Genomic DNA, 23,211 nt, shown 5'->3' on the forward strand with positions numbered 1-23,211 from the left:
GATAAAATCCAACACCAAGAATAGACATTTGAAAGGCAATTTAAAATAAATAAAGAATAGTGAACAACAGGCTGAATAAGTGTACGTTATATGAGGCATAAATAACCAACTGAGAACGTGCCTGGTATGTTAACGTAACATATTATGGTAAGAGTCATTCAAATAACTATAACATATAGAACATGCTATACGTTTACCAAACAATATGTCACTCCTAATCGCTAAATCCAATGAAATCTTATACGTCTAGTCTCTTACGTGAATGAGCTAAATAATATTATTTGATATTTTACGGTAATGTGTTAATAATTTCACACATAAGTCGCTTCTGAGTATAAGTCGCACCCCCGGCCAAACTATGAAAAAAACTGCGACTTATAGTCCGAAAAATACGGTACATAGTATGTATGTACTGCAGACCAAAATAATGTATTTTAAAAACAGAAAAAAAAATCATTATGACCCCTTTAATGTTGGGAGTCTTATAAATAAAGTAAGAAAAAGTGGCTACATTTGTTGCTTTAAAAATAAAAAGATGATCTTGGGTATCAGCATCCTCTGCAGTTAACATTTATTTTTGGTTTATTTCTATTGTCAGTTACAGATTTAGCAAAAAAACAAACAAACAAGAAACGCTTTAAACCAATGTCCACTGCAGAGGATGCTGGTTTTCAGGATGATATAAAAGAGGGTATAAACACTTGCTGATCTCTCCTGCTACATCTTGTTATGCTCTGGCAGACCAGGCACGTATGAGGTGCGTTAAAGGGAAACTGCACTTTTTCTTTTTGCACATAAATTTTGCATTATGTTCCCATAAAACACAGATTTTTTTTTTCAAGGATCTTAAAGATGATTTAAAAAAAATGCTTGCAAATTGCGGCTAATGGGAGTCACCGCTGTAAGTATATACTGTATATAATGTAGTCACAGACATGTTCATAACATTATGTACAATATTTACCGTATTTTAGTCCTTTTAAGCAACACCGGAATTTCTTTCCTCAGCGCATTTATTTTTGTTTCCAAAGCAGCACACTTCCGACTTCGTGCAACAAATGTGTGTTACTACAAATCATGGCAGACTTGGTAACAGAGAACGAATACGAAGAGTTTCCACTGATAGTCACACACACACACTAGGTGTGGTGAAATTACTCTCTGCGTTTGACCCATCCCCTTGTTGCACCCCCTGGAAGGTGAGGGGAGCAGTGAGCAGCAGCGGTAGCCGCGCTCGGGAATACATCCGTCCATCCATTTTCTACCGCTTGTCCCTTTCGGGTCGCGGGGGGATGCAGGAGCCTATCTCAGCTGCCTTCGGGCAGGGAATCATTTTGGTGATTTAACCCCCAATTCCAACCATTGATGACTCGGCCGCGGTTTGAACTCACGACCTACCGATCGCAGGGTGGACACTCTAACCACAAGGCCACTGAACAGGTAAGAATATAGAAGCAAGCACAAAGAGAGGGTGAAATGATGCAGACGGAACCGAGAGACTGAGACTAATGTTGAATTTAAAGCCAATCTATTTTGAGATAAATGGAGTGCTTAGCGAAAATAAATCGGAAAATATCTTCCCCGGCCAGCTGGAACAAATGCACAACTGTCCATCGAGTAAGTCACTTTTAATATTGCTCATGATACACGCAGCTACAAACAAAACATGAAATGTGGGCTAATACTTTACAGATACTGTAATATGTTTGTTCATGTTTTTCAGTCAGTACATGTAGGTGTCCTATCGCTAGGGCTGGGCGATATATCGCGGGTTTGTCTCTGTGCGATACAGAAAATGACTATATCGTGATATTCGAGTATATGTTCTCACACAGTTGCTTTTAGCTGCGGGCATTACACTGCGTGCGTTTCCCACTCATTCTTGCCTCTCCTTCTCACAGAGACATAAACAAGCGCACCTTCTTACATACGTCACGCGTGCAACGTCACACGCCCTCCCCGAGCAGAGAGATAGCTACATGGGTAACATGAGCTGTGATGCTAATGGTGTGGTGCGAGTGGTAATACGAGAGAAAGAAGGTGTCAATCTGGTAACAAATGAAGGAAGAATTGATTCCCAAGAAAAACAGGGAATCAATTCCGGTGGTTTGGCTTCAAGCGGGAATATGTTGAACGATTATGCAGCAAAAGCGTTGCTACAAAAAGTAGCAGCACTGCTATTTGATTTCCTATTATACAGCTCATTTTTATTTGACAGTTATTAGACTTAGAGACTTAGACTTCCTTTTTATTGTCATTCAAATTTTAACTTTACAGCACAGATAAGAACGAAATTTCGTTACATAAGTATTGAAATATCTTGTGTGACATCATGCAGAAAAGTGCACTTTATTTGTTTTAAACTATTGTAGTGGCGTTCTGTACAGAAAGTGCACTTTAATTTAGTGTTGTTTTGATGTGTCATCTTAGTGACATCATGCACAAAAGTGCACTAATAGCTTGTTTTAAAATGTCTCTGACAATCTTGCACTTTCTGTTTTGAAATGACATGAATGTTTGTGCCACTGCTTAATAACTGTTTAATAAATACAGTTTTGGTCAATTGACTTAGTTGTGATTTCCCTCTCTGCATGAACGTTTAAAATTTGCATATATTAATGCAGTATGAAAAAGAATGTTTTAATGTAGACACATAGAATCATCATACTGCTGTGATTATATGCATCAAGTGTTCATTCAAGGCTAAGGCAAAATATCGGGATATATATCGTGTATCGTGACATGGCCTAAAAATATTGAGATATTAATAAAAGGCCATGTCGCCCAGCCCTACATATCGCATTGTGTTGTGCATTACAAACTCAAAAGCCAGGTTATCTTTTCCTTAACCAGCCCACAGCATGATGTGTTACTACGCTGGAAAAAAAGAGTTCCTAAATGTTTGCTCTTACAATAACAATATTGCTACAGTTTTATTATTATACAGGTTACAGAATGTAAATGAAGTATTGTTTGTGGTTTTTGAAAGCATTTCAGCAGCAGAACAGATTGCTCCCATTAGCTGCATTGCCAGCCGCCAAGAACGAGACGATTTTTACAAATTAGAAAGCAAAAAAAAAACGTGTCTCGTTATGATTGTGAACAATAGGCAGAATTTGAAAAAGTTTCCCTTTAAGAAGCATACTGTTACCTGGAGTTGTAAGGAAAAGCCACATTCACAGATAGTCCTAGTATAATGTGTTTATGAGAGAGCGCAAAAATGGCGCCAAATACTCACATAATAGTAGGCACTCCAGTCTGTTGGGGCAGTGTGTGGGTGCGTGACAGGACTCGACGTGGCCGCCACTGGGTGCGGTGCACCGATGAAGCCGGGCACTAGAGGCAGGGTGCTGTAGGCCGGCAGCATGGCAGCAGGGGGTAATACAGCCGGGGGAGGAGCCACGCCATTGTTGACGGCATGCAGGGAGACGCCGAGCGACTTGTACACATCGACTTCCTGTTTGGAAAAACACTTCAAATGATCAACTGAAAGGTTAATAGAGTTGTAGTCTTCACGCACAATACATCTTAGCCTTGACTGACACCATCATTTAACATTAATAACAATAATGGCCAAAACAAGTTTATAGTTGTGATTGTATAGAAATTGGTAAGGGGTGTTGGAAAACAATAACACTACAGATTAAATAATGTTTGGATGGCAAATATTTTTATTTTCTTTTGTTGTCTATTTAGTGTATTTCTTGTTTACGCATTCTGGAGTGTGAATGTCACTCTGTACTTTATTAGTGAGGACTTGAGTTGTTTTGTAACAGCAAACAGAGGACTCGTGTCATTCTGCAAAAACCAAGCGGGGACCTTTTTTCTCTAATGCAAAACAATAAAAGAAAAATGCGTCCATATTAAAGCCCATAAAAAGTGAATTTTGTTGCCAACACTGCAGTACTTATTATTAGTACACACAGCTATTTTACTCTTGGATTGCATGTAAAACAACTTATGCTCACACGTGGCCATTATATTTGTTATTATTTTATAATATGTGTAGTGTAAAGTTGTTTTTTTTAATAACGGTAACACTAAAGCTAAATTAACAACTGTTGGTAAAAGAATGCACTGCATCATACGAGGTCCCCAATTGGAGATATTGTGTTTAATAAGTTAAAAGGTACAAACCTCGTTTCCATATGAGTTGGGAAATTGTGTTAGATGTAAATATAAACGGAATACAATGATTTGCAAATCATTTTCAATCCATATTCAGTTGAATATGCTACAAAGACAACATATTTGATGTTCAAACTGATAAACATTTTTTTTTTTGCAAATAATCATTAACTTTAGAATTTGATGCCAGCAACACGTGACAAAGAAGTTGGGAAAGGTGGCAATAAATACTGATAAAGTTGAGGAATGCTCATCAAACACTTACCGTATTTGGAACATCCCACAGGTGAACAGGCAAATTTGGAACATGTGGGTGCCATGATTGGGTTTAAAAGTAGATTCCATGAAATGCTCAGTCATTCACAAACAAGGACGAGGCGAGGGTCACCACTTTGTCAACAAATGCCTGAGCAAATTGTTTAAGAACAACCTTTCTCAACCAGCTATTGCAAGGAATTTAGGGATTTGACCATCTACGGTCCGTAATATCATCAAAAGGTTCAGAGAATCTGGAGAAATCACTGCACGTAAGCAGCTAAGCCCGTGACCTTCGATCCCTCAGGCTGTACTGCATCAACAAGCGACATCAGTGTGTAAAGGATATCACCACATGGGCTCAGGAACACTTCAGAAACCCACTGTCAGTAACTACAGTTGGTCGCTACATCTGTAAGTGCAAGTTAAAACTCTCCTATGCAAGGCAAAAACCGTTTATCAACAACACCCAAAAACGCCGTCGGCTTCGCTGGGCCTGAGCTCATCCAAGATGGACTGATACAAAGTGGAAAAGTGTTCTGTGGTCTGACGAGTCCACATTTCAAATTGTTTTTGGAAACTGTGGACGTCGTGTCCTCCGGACCAAAGAGGAAAAACCATCCGGATTGTTATAGGCGCAAAGTTGAAAAGCCAGCATCTGTGATGGTATGGGGGTGTATTAGTGCCCAAGACATGGGTAACTTACACATCTGTGAAGGCGCCATTAATGCTGAAAGGTACATACAGGTTTTGGAGCAACATATGTTGCCATCCAAGCAACGTTACCATGGACGCCCCTGCTTATTTTAGCAAGACAATGCCAAGCCACGTGTTACATCAACGTGGCTTCATAGTAAAAGAGTGCGGGTACTAGACTGGCCTGCCTGTAGTCCAGACCTGTCTCCCATTGAAAATGTGTGGCGCATTAGGAAGTCTAAAATACCACAATGGAGACCCCCGGACTGTTGAACAACTTAAGCTGTACATCAAGCAAGAATGGGAAAGAATTCCACCTGAGAAGCTTAAAAAATGTGTCTCCTCAGTTCCCAAACGTTTACTGAGTGTTGTTAAAAGGAAAGGCCATGTAACACAGTGGTGAACATGCCCTTTCCCAACTACTTTGGCACGTGTTGCAGCCATGAAATTCTAAGTTAATTATTTGCAAAAAAAAAATAAAGTTTATGAGTTTGAACATCAAATATGTTGTCTTTGTAGTGCATTCAATTGAATATGGGTTGAAAATGATTTGCAAATCATTGTATTCCGTTTATATTTACATCTAACACAATTTCCCAACTCATATGGAAACGGGGTTTGTACATGTTGAGTAATATTGCATAACAGTACATTTTATATTCTATCCATTTTTTTTCCAAAATGACCAGAAACAGAAGTCACCTGTTGGGAGGGTTGACATGTGTGTGTGTGTGTGTGTGTGTGTGTGTGTGTGTGTGTGTGTGTGTGTGTGTGTGTGTGTACCTTGTTGGCAAAGGCCTGAGCAGCTGTAGACTGGGAGTAGTACTGAGTGACTGTCTGCATGTAGGAACTGTAATCGCCATAAGTGGAAACAGGTGGTACCTTTAACACAAAAAGAGATGCTCACACATTGGAACCTCTAAGCTCGGGGTCTTCAACGTTTTTCGGGCAAGCACCCCCCAAACTGATGGAGCGGTAGAGCTAGGACCCCTAATTATCTCTTGTATATAATTGTGTTTGAAATTAAACTAAAGGTACCTTTGTATTGTTCAATATCAAGATACCGTATTTTCCGGACTGTAAGCGGCTACTTTTTTCTTCGCCAACGGCCATAATATTTTGTATTCAATAGTTTTCAACACTGACAGAGACACTGAAAAGGTGTGGTTTTGTTTGTGCTATGGCGCCATCTTTTAGACGTGATGGCAGGTGCTGCGGTTTGAAAATGTACTTCCTGTTTTGTGCCTTGAACCGGATGTATGTCCCTTTTTCTCTACTATTCGTCTATAGAGTTTCTGCTGCACTGCAAAAAGTCAGTGTTCAAAAACAAGACAAAAAAAAAACTTAGGTGTATTTTACTTGACCTAAAGAAAATTATCTGCCAATAGAACAAGAACATTTGGCTTGTCAAGACTTTCCAAAACAAGTAAAATTAGCTAACCTCAATGAACCCCAAAATACCTTAAAATAAGTATATTCTTACTAATAACAAGTGCACTTTTCTTGGTAGAAAAAAAAAAAAAAGAGACCTTTTTGCTCAATATGTTGAAAAATATTCTTAAATTAAGTAAATGCTAGTGCCATTATCTTGACATAATGATATGCGCTCGGCATTACATTTCTTGAAACCAGCAAACTTATACTAAAACCTAGTTTATTTTTCTTAATAGAAAGGCAACAAGGCAACCGCTTGTTACTCTCGTGGTCTCCTATCTGCTCAGGCAAATCATATTGTCTAAAAAGGCATTTTTCCATCGATAACATGACATCATCGCGCCAAGTGCGTGCTCTTTCAGTCAATTAGTGCGCAAGGAATATATATATATATATATACTTATATATAAATATATAAGTATATATATATATAAATATATAAGTATATATATATATATATATATAAGTATATATATATATATATATATATATATATATATATATATATAAATATATATATATATAAATATATATATTTACTATTATTTACTTAATACTGTTTACTGTACTGTGCCAACTGTACTACTATATGAGTACGTATTTTCTATTGTTTCATTGAAAATAAAACAGCAAAGTCCATTTGGCTGTCATCTGTTTTAATATGAGACACAATTATGTCAAAGTCATGATTTTTTTTTCATGCTTGAAATAAGAAACGATTACTTTGAAAAAGCAGTTTTATACTTGTGAGTGTTGATGACACAGCTTTGCAACAGTTGATATTCTAGTTTCAAGCATGTTTTACTCAATATAGGTCATCAAATCTCAGCAACAAGCTGTAATATCTTACTGAGATCATTTAGTACCAAAACACTTAAAACAAGTAAAACACTCTAACATAAAATCTGCTTAGTGAGATGAATTATCTTATCAGACAGAAAATAAGCAAATATCACCCTTATTTGAGATATTATACTTACTTAGATTTCAGTTTTTGCAGTGTGGAAAGGATTCTTTATTCATCACTCCAAACAATTCATACTTATTAAAGCGTCCCATGTGTGACGTGTGTAGGAGTGTTTTAATGCATATTTGTATGTGCTACTGTAATGTAATCAAGCTAGCATCATTAACATGAGCAAATATGCTTGCTAATGCTTACGCATTTATAAGTGTGTTATTATTAACTCACAATGGCATTCTGTTTGTATTGTTTCAGTTTTGTAAATTCACCAAAATGTCACTGTGGAGTTATTTAATCGGTTTATCTTCCACAGCTTGTGGGTCCATGACGATGACTTCTGTTGTTTCTGATCAGCTGTTTTTACTGCCGTTTGGAAACAATTAAGGAATGTGAATAAACATTTAAAAAATAGTTTGTTCGGGTAATGGTGGGAATCGAAAACCTCTTGAGAAACGATTCCCAGTCTATACTGTATATTCCTTTAAATTGCTTGCCATTTTGTCAAGCCATTCTCTTAACAGTTCTTCCGAAGATGACGTCATTACGCAACATGCGCAGTGACACAAGCACATGCGCAGTAATGCGAGCACGTCATCTTAATACAACACCGCCTATCATGTTAGCGCTATTATTTGTAAAATGGAAATGAATGCCTAGTCATTTAGATGAGCATGACAAGAAACAGGTTCTGACTGGCTCCAAGACGGGCGGTACTTGCTGCAGTTCATGTCTGCCGCTAGACCAGTGGTTCTTAACCTTGTTGGAGGTACCAAACCCCACCAGCTTCATATGCGCACCGAACCCTTCTTTAGTGAAAAATAAAATGTTGGGTTTTTTTCGAATTCAAGACAAAGTTATATGTTTTTGGTAACACTTTAGTATGGGGAACATATTCTAAGTAACAAAGACTTAATTTAAAGTTATTTGGACCGTAGGGGAACATATAAGTAACAAAGACTTAATTTAGAGTAGGGATGTCCCGATCCAGGTTCCGATCTGATACCGATATTGTTTTTGCACTTCCGATCCGATACTGACCGATACCGATACTGGCCTAGCCGAGCATGTATTAAAGTTTAAAGTTATTTAGCCTACTTAGTTGTCAGAATCATGTTGAAAAGGGTTTTAGTACTCTTGATAACAACTAGCCAGCTGAATTAGGGGAGTTTGAATGATACACAATGGTTGGTAACAAGAAACTGACCTGTTTATTCAAGGATAAACACAAAATAGACAAAATTATACATGACAAACAGAAATGGCATCATTGAAACTAGGGCTGGGCGATATGGCCTTTTTTTAATATTGCGATATTTTAAGGCCATATTGCGATACACAATATATATCTCGATATTTTGCCTTAGCCTTGAATGAACACTTGATGCATATAATCACAGCAGTATGATGATTCTATGTATTTTGATTGATTGATTGAGACTTTTATTAGTAGGTTGCACAGTGAAGTACATATTCCATACAATTGACCACTAAATGGTAACACCCGAATAAGTTTTTCAACTTGTTTAAGTCGGGGTCCACTTAAATTGATTCATGATACAGATATATACTATCAGATATATACTATCATCATAATACAGTCATCACACAAGATAATCACATTGAATTATTTACATTATTTATAATCCAGGGTGTGGAGGGGGGCGCCTGATGTAAGTGTCAAAAAGATAGCCAAAAGAGTTTGATATGAGAATAAATCTAAAGTTAAAATATAGGGTAGAAATGCACCCATTTGCAGGAAATGTAGTCTTGATTTTCAAAATGTTCTTTCAAGGCTTGCATGTCTACATTAAAACATTCTTCTTCATACTGCATTAATATATGCTACTTTTAAACTTTCATGCAGAGAAGGAAATCACAACTAAAAAAATCACTATTTTTTTCATACGGTGTTGATGTGGAAATGTTTGCCTCAGCATTTTGATGGTGTGGACGTGTGGCACCGAACGGAGATAAGTGTCTCGACAGACGTTACAATATTTGAACAATGATGACGAAAACTGTTTTCTCTGTCGTGTCCGTGTGTCGAAAATTGTTATGCGCTTATTTTTTATTTGACTTTGTGCGTGGCATATAATTGCTATGCGCACAGGCGAGCACCTTAGAGAGAACGTTGGTCACACGGCTGCGCTAGCATCACAGCTAACATTAGCCATGCTGCTACCTCTCTGCTCGGGGAGGGCTTATACGTATGTGACGTATGACGTGACAGTATGTGACGTGTATAAGAAGGCGCGCTTGCTGTCTGTGAGAAGGACAGACACAGGAAAGAGTGAGAAGAGCCTGTCGTGTAATGCCAGCAGCTAAAAGCAACTGCGTGAGAATTCACAGACCTGTGGATGTGTTGAAGGTGTGCTGGAAAATGCGGAACGGAAATTAGGGAGCAGCAGAAAAGTGGAATGTATTATTTAAATCGGTGCGTTGGAAAACACGGACCGGAGTTTTTTTTAAACTGGATCTGGATCGGCATTTTCCCATGCCTTGCCGATACGCATTTTTTGGCAAATATCGGCGGCCGATCCGATACAAATATCGGATCGGAACATCCCTAATTTAGAGTTATTTGGTTAGGGTTAGGGCCAGGGTTAGATGATTAGTAGGGCTGTGAATCTTTGGGTGTCCCACGATTCGATTCAAAATCGATTCTTGGGGTCACGATTCGATTCAAAATCGATTTTTTTTTTCAATTCAACACGATTCTCGATTCAAAAACATTTTTTTTTTTTTTTTTATGAAAATAATACACAACAATACCATAACAATGCAATCCAATTCCAAAACCAAACCCGACCCAGCAACACTCAGAACAGCAATAAACAGAGCAATTGAGAGCAAACATGACACGGAACAATCCAAAAGTAGTGAGACAAAAATGAATATTATCAACAACAGTATCAATATTAGTAACAATTTCAACATAGCAGTAATAGCAAATAATGGATCCCATATTCCAATATATGACTCATTATTATCTAAACTAAATGCAGTTTGTTCTACTGATATCATCTCCATAGCTTGTGTGTACCAGTCATAATGTGTTGGACTATCAACAGCTATCCATTTTTTTAATATTACCCTTTTTGTTATTATGCATATTGAAAGAAATGCATTTTTACTCTTTGATGACACGTTACTAAATTGATGGAGATCCCCAAGAATACAAGTTTGCAGTGTCATTGGGATATTTTTATTAAGGAATGTGATTGCTTTTTTTTGTTGTTTTCAACCATAACTCTTTTATTCTCAGACATTCCCACAATAAATGAACAAAAGTTGCCTCAGCTGCCCGACACTTCATACATAACTTGCTATCTACTACACCAATTTTAAACAGCTGAGAAGATGTAAAATACAATCTATTCAATATCTTAAATTGAGTCAGCTTATCTTTAATGCTTCTAAAGGGCTTATTGGCATTTTTCCCAAATATCATTCCATGATATGTCTCTTTCATCTAAAATGTTTAAGTCCATCATCCATTTCTGAACACATGCATCATTTGTATTTCTAGTGTGGTGTTCATTTATTATTCCATAAAATAGTTTAATTAATTTCTTAAATGTATCTTAATTAAAAAGTGCATCTTCCAGTTCATGGCTATTTAAAGACATACTTTCAGAGGATATGCATTTATTTACAGCGTGTTTTAAAGACATAAAATTTAAAAAAAAGATTTCTGAGTACATTATATTGATCAACTAAATCATTAAACGGTTTAAAAGAGTTTTTATTAATAATATGATGAGGTTTAGTAATACCTCTGTCTTTCCATGTTGTCCATTTTACCACATTTTTATTAATGATAATATTAGGATTGTACCAAAGCAGTTGATTGACAGATGTGATTGGGTTGATTCCTAGTATTTTCTGGTACAGTTTTAGAATGTTAAAGGTGGCTTCTATTGGGCTCTGCCTCAATTCATTAGGTATTTTTTTAATATAATATAAACTCCCCACATTTCCAAATTCATTAACATATTTTTTTCTACGTTGATCCAGTCCTTACCTGCAGAAGAATGAAATAAGTGGCTTGCTTGTTCACAACCGAAGGAGATATAATAATATAAGAAGTTTGGTAATTGTAGTCCTTCTTTATCTTGTGTACAAGACAACCTTAAGTATGAACACCTGGCCTTCTTTCCACACCATATAAAATGTGATATCATTGTATGTATTTTCTTAAACCAACTTTTATTAATTAGGACAGGCATCATTTTCAGTATATAATTAACTGCTGGCAGTATACTCATTTTTACTATGTTCACCTGACCCCAAAGTGATATTTGGAGACGTGACAAGCGTTCCATTTTGGGTTCTATCTTATTTTTTAAAAGTTTAAGATCTCTGCTTCTATAAAGGTTTGGTGTAATATATAGTCCTCGATATATGATTTCTGCCTCTTTCCATTTAATTTTGGAGTTCTGAACTTGTGATTTCTGGCAGTGTTTATTAAGTGGTAATATTTCACATTTGTCCCAATTGACTTTATACCCTGATATACAGCCATATTCAGTGATGACATTATTGATATAGTGAAGAGAAGAGTTAACATGTGACAGGTAGAGAATTATGTCGTCACTATACATCGATAGCTTATTATACTGAGAGCTAATTTTTATACCATGAATATTATTTTCACTTCTTATTTTTGCAGCAAAGGGTTCAATAACCAAATTAAATAATAATCCAGATGCAGGACATCCCTGTTTTACTCCTCTTTTTAATGAAAAAGGTTCTGACATATGATTCTTGGTTTTGACTGATGCCATGGGCCTTGTATAAAGCATCTTAATCCATTGTATAAAATTATCTCCAAATCCAAATTCACGTAATGTGCAAAACATAAATGAGCAGTTTATGCGGTCGAATGCCTTCTCCGCATCAACAGTACATACTGCTGTGCTGTGGGATAAGGGAGACTTCTAGCATAGTAAATAACATTAAACAATTTCCTTGTATTGTCTGAAGATTGTCGACCTTCCATGAAGCCAGTTTGGTCAGTATGAATTCATTTTCCTATTACATTTGATAATCGTTTGGCTAAGATTTTTGCCAAGATTCAAAAGGATTCTCTATTCATTCAATACATATGATTTCAGCAGGATCTACCCCAGTCTGCTGACATGCAAGCAGAGTAGTAGATTTTTGTAAAAAGCTTTTATAATTGTAAAGGACAATGTTTTATCAACTGATTGCAATAATGTAAATTTGTTTTAACTATTAAATGAACCAAAAATATGACTTATTTTATCTTTGTGAAAATATTAGACACAGTGTGTTGTCAAGCTTATGAAATGCGATGCAAGTGTAAGCCACTGTGACACTATTGTTCTTTTTTTATAAATGTCTAATGATAATGTCAATGAGGGATTTTTAATCACTGCTATGTTGAAATTGTAACTAATGATACTGTTGTTGATAATATTCATTTTTGTTTCACTACTTTTGGTTTGTTCTGTGTCGTGTTTGTGTCTCCTCTCAATTGCTCTGTTTATTGCAGTTCTGAGTGTTGCTGGGTTTGGTTTTGGAATTGGATTGCATTGTTATGGTATTGCTGTGTATTGTTTTGTTGGATTGATTAATTTAAAAAATAAAATAAAATAAAATAAATTAATAAATAATAAAAAATAAAAAAAATCGATTTTTAAAAAATGAGAATCGATTCTGAATTGCACAACGTGAAAATCGCGATTCGAATTCGAATCGATTTTTCCCCACACCCCTAATGATTAGGGTTATAATAAAGCCATGCTGAAAAAGGCATTAATAAGTACTTAAGAATGACTAGTTAAGAACCAATATGTTACTAATTTGTATGTTAATAAGCAACTAATTATTGGTGAATATGTTCCCCATACTAAAGTGTTTCCATGTTTTTTTACTGGTGCACAAAATGAACCGTGCATGAATGAAAGGTGCATCACCTTGTTCAAACAACAAAACCAACACAGTGCATAAACTCACAACAAATTACACACCTGCAAACCAGTCAGCTGTTGCCGTATCCGTAATACGCCGATAGGGAGAAGTTTGTATTTACACGATGAGTCGGGTATGTTTTGACCTCCGCCGAAACCCCTAGGGTTCGATCGAACCCAGGTTAAGAACCACTGCGCTAGACCAATGTCACCGAGCAGTGACTACGTTTGTGGTCAAACGCTTGCACCCGTGGCATTTGCTACAATAGACACTCCTAATTTTGGTTAAGTGAATGTTCAATTGTCGTCAGAGGAAAGTTGCATGCCCCCGCTCCCCCAGATTTTTTTAGACATTATATTATACAGGTGAAACTAAAAAAAAATAGAATATTGTGTCCAAGTCAATTCATGTCATCAAATTAACTTCAAATATAAAACTAATATGTAATATTAACTTTTTACATGCAAAGTAAGATATGTCAAACGTGTATTTATTATAATTTTGATGATCATGGCTTACAGTTTTTGAAACCTTACATTTTCTGAGATTTTCAATTCAAGGTTTTCATAAACTGTAAACCACAATCTTCAAAATCATAACCCATAAAAGCTTGACATATCTCAATTTGTATAAGTTAACAATCCCATGTTACCAAATGTTACATTCTTGTGTAATTTCCACACGATTTATTTGGTTAAATACTACAGAATGACATTTATTTAAAACAAACAAACATGTTTTTCTTCTATGCTACGTAAGTGACCTCACTGTAGGTTTTCATGTTACCTGTAAACTCAACAAAAATGAGGCTAATCCACCTTTTGTTTCTCTTTTTTTTCCCTTCCAAATAATCGCAAAGAGAACCGTTAAGGAACCGGATGTGGAACCAGAACCGAAAAAATCTTATCAAGTCCCATCCCTATGTACCGGTAAATAGCTGTGGCTCATGGTCCGGTGCAGCCAGTTTATGTAAGAATATTTATTTCTTCTAAAATGTGGTGGGTGCTGCTTAAATATCGGTGTGCTCTGTGGCCCAAAAAGTATGGTAGTATAGCGCTGCTAATAGCTAGCCAGCAACTAGCGCACTGATTGCTAGTTGACAATTGGCATGCTAATCGCTAGCTATCTTAAATGCTAACATAATTACTGTACAATAATTCAAATAATTACTTTTGTTTTTTATTTAAAAACTGTGAGGAACAGTGAGTAGGATGGCCATGCCTCTGCAACTTCTAAACTATTAGAAGAAAAAGAAAGTCAAATCAACAATCATGACTAGAGATGTCCGATAATATCGGATAAATGCTTGAAAATGTGATATCGGAAATCAGCGGTATCGGTTTCAAAAAGTAAAATGTATGACTTTTTAAAACGTTGCTGTGTACACGGACGTAGGGAGAAGTACAAAGCGCCAATAAACCTTAAAGGCACTGCCTTTGCGTGCCGGCCCAGTCACATAATATCTACGGCTTTTCACACACACAAGTGAATGCAAGCACTCTTGATCAACAGCCATACAGGTCACTCTGAGGGTGGCCGTATAAACAACTTTAACACTGTTACAAATATGCGCCACACTGTGATCCCACACCAAGCAAGAATGACAAACATTTCGGGAGAACATCCGCACCGTAACACAACATAAACACAACAGAACAAATACCCAGAACCCCTTGCAGCACTAACTCTTCCTGGACGCTACAATATACACCCCCCACTACCCCCTACCCCCCACCTCAACCCTGCCCCCTCCAACCCCATCCACCTCAACCTCCTCATGCTCTCTCAGGAAGAGCATGTCCCAAATTCCCAGCTGCTGTTTTGAGGCATGTTAAAAAAAAGATTGCACTTTGTGACTTCAATAATAAATATGGCAGTGCCATGTTGGCATTTTTTTCCCATAACTTGAGTTGATTTATTTTGGAAAACCTTGTTACATTGTTTAATGCATCCAGCGGGGCATCACAACAAAATTAGGCATAAAAATGTGTTAATTCCACAACTGTATATATCGGTATCGGTTGATATCGGAATCGGTAATTAAAAGTTGGACAATATCGGAATATCGGATATCGGCAAAAAAGCCATTATCGGACATCTCTAATCATACATCTGCCGATACCACGGGTGTCATGGACCCCTGTTGAAGGCCTTGGCCCTAAGCTAAACACAATTCAGAACCCAACAAATACAATCATGAAATTCTCACACGCATGACATCACCTCGCACAAGACCCCCTCAGTACACCTCAGAGTGCGCAGTGCAGTCATATTTACGTGGAGTTGCTACAATCCAGTGATTTTAGAAGGTGTCATCAAATGCATCAAAGTACAACACAGTTGCAAATGAGTGTGTGGGTTACCTGTGTGTGGTCCTTGTTGTAATCCGTGGCTGTGTTTTCCTGCGGTGTAGCAGAGCTGTAGCCTTGTGCTGTTTGGTAGTGCTGGTACCACTGCTGCATGGCTTCCTACACACACACACACACACATATATATAATCACTAAGGCGAGAGGCCGGACAGGAGCTTGTTTTTCAAAACAACAGTTATTTAAATTAGGATTCATTGGTGTGGATGAACAGTCTGTGGTTTGTTCATATTTTAGTACCTGTGTGTACGCCTGGTTGTACTGGCTGTAGTCAGCGGAAGCGTCGGCACTGTACGGGGTTGCGGCGGGAGCGGCGGCATTGTGGGAGAAGGAGCCGCTGCCCTGGGAGACAACGGGTGCTGATGTGTTGCCGTACATGGCCAAGACAGGCTGCCCTCCCTGGGGTTTGCTGCCCAGAGACCCTGGTATGATGTAGTAAGCACAATCAGGGCAACATTATGCCACAAAAAAATGCAAAAATGCCATTATTTGTGTGTGTGTACCTTGCAGAACCATCCCTGGCATTACACTGGCGAGATTAAGGTACGGATTGGAAGGAAGTCTGACATCTTTCGGGGGATCTCCCAGCAGAGAACTCTGACCATTGCTTACCTGAGAAGACGTAACACTATATTAATCACTAGTTGGTGCAGCAGGTGAAAAAAGACTTAGTATTTATCAGTACTGTACTGTACTTATCTGGTGGTTTTAATTCCACTGATGTTAACTTTGATTGACAATAACTTTTTAGAGTCTCAGGAGGCTTTGTGAACCTGAGAGGATTGTGCTCTCTTAATTACAATCTAATCACACTATGCTCTTCATTAACAAAAAAGAACTTTACCGGAGACAGCCCTGGGATTGGACTGTTCCCCTAACAACTTGAGTGCTATGATTGTCTCCACACGCCGAATGAGGACATTAGCAGCTTTTCATTTGAGGATGTAGGCGGGCACAGGCGGTAGACAAAACGACGTGCAGGGGAATTTAGAAATTCTAGTACAGTCGCACCTCGTTTTTTGTTTGTAATCTGTACCGAAAGGTCAGACAAGAACATCAACGGAAGCAATTTTTTCCCATAGAAAATTCCATAAATACAATTAATCCAATGAAGACACCCAAAATTATTAACACAAAACAAAGAATAAATGTAGTTATAGAAATACACATAAATGTTTATTAAGCCCCTTCATTCAACATTTAACATCACTTTTACCTTCATTGCACGATACAGCACTTTTTGGCACAACACGTCACACTGTCCCCATGCTGTTATTTCAGTTGTACTTCATTAAAAAAAAACAACAACTACAAAGACTTGATTCTGTGGAATGATAAAAACAGGACTAGAGGAGCTTTTGTAACCTGCAACATGTGTTGAAAAGGATTTGTTATAATTGTTACAATTCCAAATAATATATTCAAATCGACCATGCCTTCCGCCCGAATGCAGCTGAGATAGGCTCCAGCACCCCCTGCGACCCCGAAAGGGACAAGCGGTAGAAAATGGATAGATGGATGGATATTCAAATCGTCAACCCAAGTGTCTGAATTCAATCGTGAGTTGTTGTTACGGGTCACACATCAGCCCCAAAATGTAATTCCTTATCCCATTTTGGACATTTCTGAAAATTTGCCCATTATTCATATCTATAGCAGTTATTAAAGAAACGGAGTACACACTTTTGTTCGTCAGCCACTGTCTTTGTCTCTCTGGGGCCGCTAACATACGCGCGCGCACAAAAACTTAAACAAAAAGCAAACTAATCAACTAACAAACTAACCAATGAACTAATTGACTAACTAAAAAATTAACCAACTAACTAAATAATGAACAAACTAAATAAACAAATTAACAAACCAACTAATTAACTAACTAAATAACAAACTAAATAAACTAACGCACAAAAAAACTAATGAACTATCAAACAAACTAACTACCTAACGGACTAACTGAATAACAACCTAACCGAATAATTAACAAACTAACTAACTAAATATCAAACTAAGTGAATAACAGACTAACTAAATAGCGAACTAAATAACCTCCTGACAGAGGTAATTACTAAACAGAGACTAAGTTTGTTGATAGTACTACGAAAAAATAATGACAAACAGTGGAAATAGAAACAGATTGTAAAATGTACAAATTCATGTACTTTACGGGATTTTTTTTAATTTGGTGCAGACCACTTCACTGCAAGTGAGATAATGAATCCAGAAAGCAGTTTAATACAATATAATTACTATAGCTATAATTAATTATACAGTGGAACCTCGATTTACGAAACCCCCTTTCAAATATTTCCTTCGAACGAAACACCCATTGAAAGCAACTGCCTCGTGTACAAATAAGAAGCAATTTGAAAATTGTTTCTTTCCTTTTATCTTCTGACTGGCAAGCAGCACATGTGTAAAACAAAATTAGGCAGCCGACCCCACTATTGCTATTGGTTACGCTATCGGTTGCTTTTTTCAAAGAAGCAGCCAAGTTTGACAGAACACAGTACAGCAGCAGAAAGCAAGTTACCTCTCAGTTATCAATGCGCCGCTAAAAAAAGTCTGTCTGCTTTAGCACTTTTTATAACAACGTCGCTAATATTTGGTTAATATTCAGGTCACGATATATAAATGAGAGTTTTGGTGGTGCATTATTTAGAAGGCTTTGTAGGCGGAATAGAGAGCCCCCATTGACTCAATTGTTAGCGGACTTTTTATTTATTTATTTATTTTTAGCTTAGAATGCATTAAAAAAAGAAAAACTTGTCATGTCTTACAAAAGGATTGTAAATGATCTCTTTCTAATTGTTGCATTTTTGCAGTATGACTTATATGCTTATGTGGTCAGAGTGCAGAAGCATTCCATCGTGATGTGTTCCGACCCCAAATCTACGAAGACATTCGGAGCGAATATTCAAAATAGCCGTCTGAAATTGTGGCATTTTGTCATGTTTAGACGGTATTTTCACATACTTTGCGGATTGTAAATACAATTGGATATTGTTAAATGGATATACTGAAACAAAACTAAACATATAAAGTCAACTTGTTTTTCCATTCTACTGGTACTTTAATGTCAAGGATGTTTGTGATTTCTGATTGTTTGTGAGGGCATCAAAGGGACTTCTTTGTGTGTGCGCTTGTTGGCAAAGCAGTGCATACAGTTCAGCTAGTTGTTGTTTCGGCTTGGTGATTAGGAGATATTTGGTCCATCACTCTTTTGTTATGTTTGTTTGATATTATATTGTGTTCACAATTCACAAACCTTAACTAAAATAGGGACTTTTTTAAATTCATATTTATATTGTATAGGGACTTTTTTATTCATATGTATATTGTTCTTTATGGGGACATTTGCTTCACTATATAAACTTTTCCATTTACAAACTGTTTAAGAACCAATTAAGTTCGGGAATCGAAATTCCACTGCAATAAATATTTAATAACCCATTATTTGAAATGTTATTCAGAGGTGACAAGATGCAACAAACAAGGAATATGAGAGACACAACATGAGCTGTGTTCAAGAATGTAGCAAAAGTTACGTGTTGTTGTTTTCACTCACCATGCTGGCCAATTGGGAGTTATCTGAACTGCTGTGATGCCCCATGGACGTATAAAGACCTCTTGGGGGTTTTGGTGGAGCTGCACCCAGACATGAGTAGTTCTGTCCTTGCAGTACACTCCCTGGAGGAACAGGCTGTCTGTCACTGGAGCTGGGGCAGGAGGAAGAGGGGCCGGAGGACGAAGAAGAGGAAGCTGAGGTTGCGCAGAAAGTCTGAATGCCGTTTTGTTTCCTTCCGTCAGCTCGAGGCTGCAGGTAGGACATCACACCTGCTGCTGACAACAGCACTGTAGTATTGTGGCTAGCTGCTGGAACAGACTCCTGGTGTAATTCTGTTGTTGAAATAGTGAAGAAAAGAAAGTGAAACTATAAAGCAGGCATGTCCAAACATTTCCACTTAGGGCCACACACTGAAAAATGAGAGCACATGGGGGACATTTTGATATTTTTCATTTTCAAAACCAACACAATATTTATTTTAACCATTAGTGCTTCCCTCAACTAAGGTGAATGTTAAAGGTTCTGAAGGTTTATATGCCCTTTTTGTCAAAGAAAACCTTGTTTTTTATGTCAAAAACACAAAATATGAAATATTTCCCCCAAAAAAATATTCAAAGTGCAATATTTGATGTGAAGTAATTGGAGCCTTTAATAGGTAAATAACTCAAAACAACAATGTTTTTGATTCATTATAATTTTTTGAACAAAGACATTTAAAAAAAATAGACTAGAGGTCTCAGGGATCCAAAAGGCCCCCACTCATAAAAATGTTAACAAATAAGCCATATATAAATATCCATCCATCCATTTTCTACCGCTTGTCCCTTTTGGGGTCACGGGGGGTGCTGGAGCCTATCTCAGCAGCATCGGGCTGAAGGCGGGGTACACCCTGGACAAGTTGCCATCTCATCGCAGGGCCAACACAGATAGACAGACAACATTCACACTCACATTCACACACTAGGGCCAATATAGTGTTGCCAATCACCTTATGCCCAGGTGCATGTCTTTGGAGGTGGGAGGAAGCCGGAGTACGTGGGTAGAACATGCAAACTCCACACAGAAAGATCGAACCCAGAACCTTCGTATTGTGAGGCACATGCATTAACCCCTAATCCCCAGCCCCATATATAAATATACAGGTATATTATTATTACTTTCAATGATCTGTAGATCAACTTCAGATCTATCCATAAATTATATGTTTTTATGTTTTAGCAATGCCAGTTTTAAAGTAAAAAAACAGCCAGCATGGCAGTTTTGTGTTTTAAAGGCAATATTGCACCAATTTCTCGTTACATAACATCTACTTGCTCTTCAATTTCAAATTAGTTTGTAATGGTATTTTTAAAATGTGCCGCGGGCCTTTAAAAAGTTAGCTGCGGGCCGCAAAAGTCCCCCGGGGCCACACTTTGGACACCCCTGCCATAGAGAGTGCACTATATCGCACCTGTTAATGATTAACATACAAACAAAGGGCCACATTAACACTTTTACAGAGAGCAGAGATGCACAACACCAAAAGGAAACACACCCTTAATCACACTTACAGTATTACCGGTAGTTATTATACTCCAATATTGCTGCGACAAAAGACGCCCAAGGCATGTGCGCTGATGAAAGCCTTGCAATTCAACACAAGAGGGATGCACAGTAATACACAAAGCCATGATTGTGTACACACAGTTCCTTAAGGGGAACTGCACTTTTTTTTTTAATGTTTCCTATCATTCACAATCATTATGAAAGACATGATGACAGATGTATTTTTTTTAATGCATTTTAACTTGTATATAAAAATCCACTAACAGCGGAGCCAATCGGAGGTCCTCTATTCCGCCCATAAAACTCAATAAATAACCATCCAAAAACCGCCAACAATATTCAATTTACATTTTGTGACTTGAATATTGACCAAGTATTGGGGATGTTGTTACTATAAGCGCTAACACAGACAAACTATTTATAGCGGTGCCTTGATCATGAGCTTGTTTGCCAATGTTGACATGATCGACTGATGAGCTGCTTCCTCCTTTCAATGCTTGTCAAACTTCATTCTAGATCATAAATCATGCCTCTCACCTGGATAGTAGAAGGATGAGGACATATTCCAACAAGTTGGTACACTTTGACAGCCAATTTAGACCCGCTAATAGCGATAACGACAAGAAAAGACGCTTGGTTCCATCCCCCTTTCCTTCGAGAGGATTAGGAGTCATTCTTCATCTAAACGGGAATTTATGAACAAAACGGGAATATATGAACATCCTAGCAGTCTGCATCCTAATGACCGCAGACATTGTACAGTAAGTGATGTTTTATTATGCTTGTTGGCTCTCATGAAGTCTGCAGTGAACAGTAATCAGTGATCCATCCATCCATTTGCTACCGCTTGTTCCTCTCGTTAGTTGGGGGGGAAAAAGCGGACGTCATAATGCGTTTTTGAAATTAATGCCCCTTGTATGCTTAAAATTATCGAATTACGTAAATATTAAATGTTATTATATATATGTGGCTGTTACTACAATACATATATACTCATGTATATAAAACCTCAATGGAGGCGTTTGGATGTTTTTTTAAGGGCTTTATAATAGAATAGCGGAATAGAGTGGGTCCCATTGACTCCATTGGAGGCCTACTTTTGATCACATTTATTCAATATTCAGAATGCATTAAAAAAATACACTGATTGTGAATGATAGACGAAATCCCCCAAAAAGTGCAGTTCCCCTTCAACACCGTCATTTCATTTATTTTTAAATGCAAATGTTGAAAAGTATGGTGATAAAACCTTAAACATAAAAAGTGTTGTTACTACGTGAGTCAATTTAAAAGTTACACAGCATTGAAGACAAGAAAATCAATAAACAAACAAAAAAAGATGTATTTTATGCGACACATTTTAATTAATTTGTAGTAATTACACAGAGTTGTGTGGCGCGCTGACCTGAGGGGGAGTCTCCCAGGAGGCCTTTGCCAAGTGCTACCAGGCCTGGAGGCCGCAGAGGTAATGTTTTCTGCACCAGCAACCTCGCCGGGTCTCCCAGCAGGCTGGGGGCCTGAGGAAGTGAAAAAGGGAAAGTTAAATTATAAAAAAATGATATCATCTGTAAAGTCTGGCAGGGATGAAAACAAAACAGCAACACAATCAATCTTCTACTCACGAAAAGAAAAGTAGAAAGGCTTCCTTCCACAGTCCAAAAAACATGATCACGTAACACTCAAATTGCTCATCGATCTGAATTTGAGTGTGGACGGTTGTCATCATATTCTCCTGTGAACTAGTGTCTTCTGCAGTGGGCGTTTGTTTTTGTCCATTTTTTGTCATAGTTATAGATTAAAAAAGACCTGTGATACAAAAATATACTGCAGAGGACGCTAGTTCTCAGGAGGACTCGTGCCCTATGATTGATTTGCAACTCTCAACAGCAAAAGCGGTTGAAAATAAATGGATGTTTGTTTGTATGATGGCTCTCAGGGATGTACAGCGTCTTACTAGGAAAGTTTTCATAACATATTGTTCTGTTCATGTTGCCAAGTAAGGTTACCAGAAATATTAGCAACACAGGAATACTGTACTTTTCTTTTTCTTCTATTAAGAAGTGTAGATGGAACCATGTTACAGCAGAAAGTAAGCAAATATTAACTATAAATCAACAAGTAGATTAATAAAAGTCCAGAGAGAGGATAATATAACAACAACTTATGGTTTGTCAGCATTGTCAGTCAGTACATGTAACATGTAACTGCGAATAATTCCCTGGAAACAGGAGAAATTTGAGGGCAAAATCCAAAGGTTTAAAGGGGAACTGCACTTTATTTTGGAAATGTTCCTATCGTTCACAATCATTATGAAAGACAC

General features: G+C 37.4%; 1 protein-coding gene across 3 annotated transcripts in view; it reads right to left on the reverse strand.

The window, feature by feature from the left end:
• raver2 (ribonucleoprotein, PTB-binding 2) overlaps window positions 1–23,211 on the reverse strand; it is a 164,833-nt gene that overhangs the window by 10,877 nt on the left and 130,745 nt on the right. For 2 of the 3 annotated variants that reach the window (XR_009816870.2, XM_061975737.2), the window contains exons 9-15: window positions 22,297–22,408; window positions 19,347–19,678; window positions 16,285–16,393; window positions 16,022–16,203; window positions 15,778–15,882; window positions 5,863–5,961; window positions 3,239–3,457 (exon numbers count right to left, since the gene is read on the reverse strand). Coding sequence is in view for 2 of the 3 variants with exons in the window: in XM_061975737.2 (XP_061831721.2) it covers window positions 3,239–3,457; window positions 5,863–5,961; window positions 15,778–15,882; window positions 16,022–16,203; window positions 16,285–16,393; window positions 19,347–19,678; window positions 22,297–22,408 (1,158 nt within the window). In the remaining variant the exon portion in view is untranslated. The remainder of the gene's footprint in view (window positions 1–3,238; window positions 3,458–5,862; window positions 5,962–15,777; window positions 15,883–16,021; window positions 16,204–16,284; window positions 16,394–19,346; window positions 19,679–22,296; window positions 22,409–23,211) is intronic. The other variant, XM_061975738.2, reaches the window with a different exon arrangement.

The sequence above is a fragment of the Nerophis lumbriciformis genome, linkage group LG14 (assembly GCF_033978685.3).
Source record: "Nerophis lumbriciformis linkage group LG14, RoL_Nlum_v2.1, whole genome shotgun sequence".
NCBI lineage: Eukaryota > Metazoa > Chordata > Actinopteri > Syngnathiformes > Syngnathidae > Nerophis > Nerophis lumbriciformis.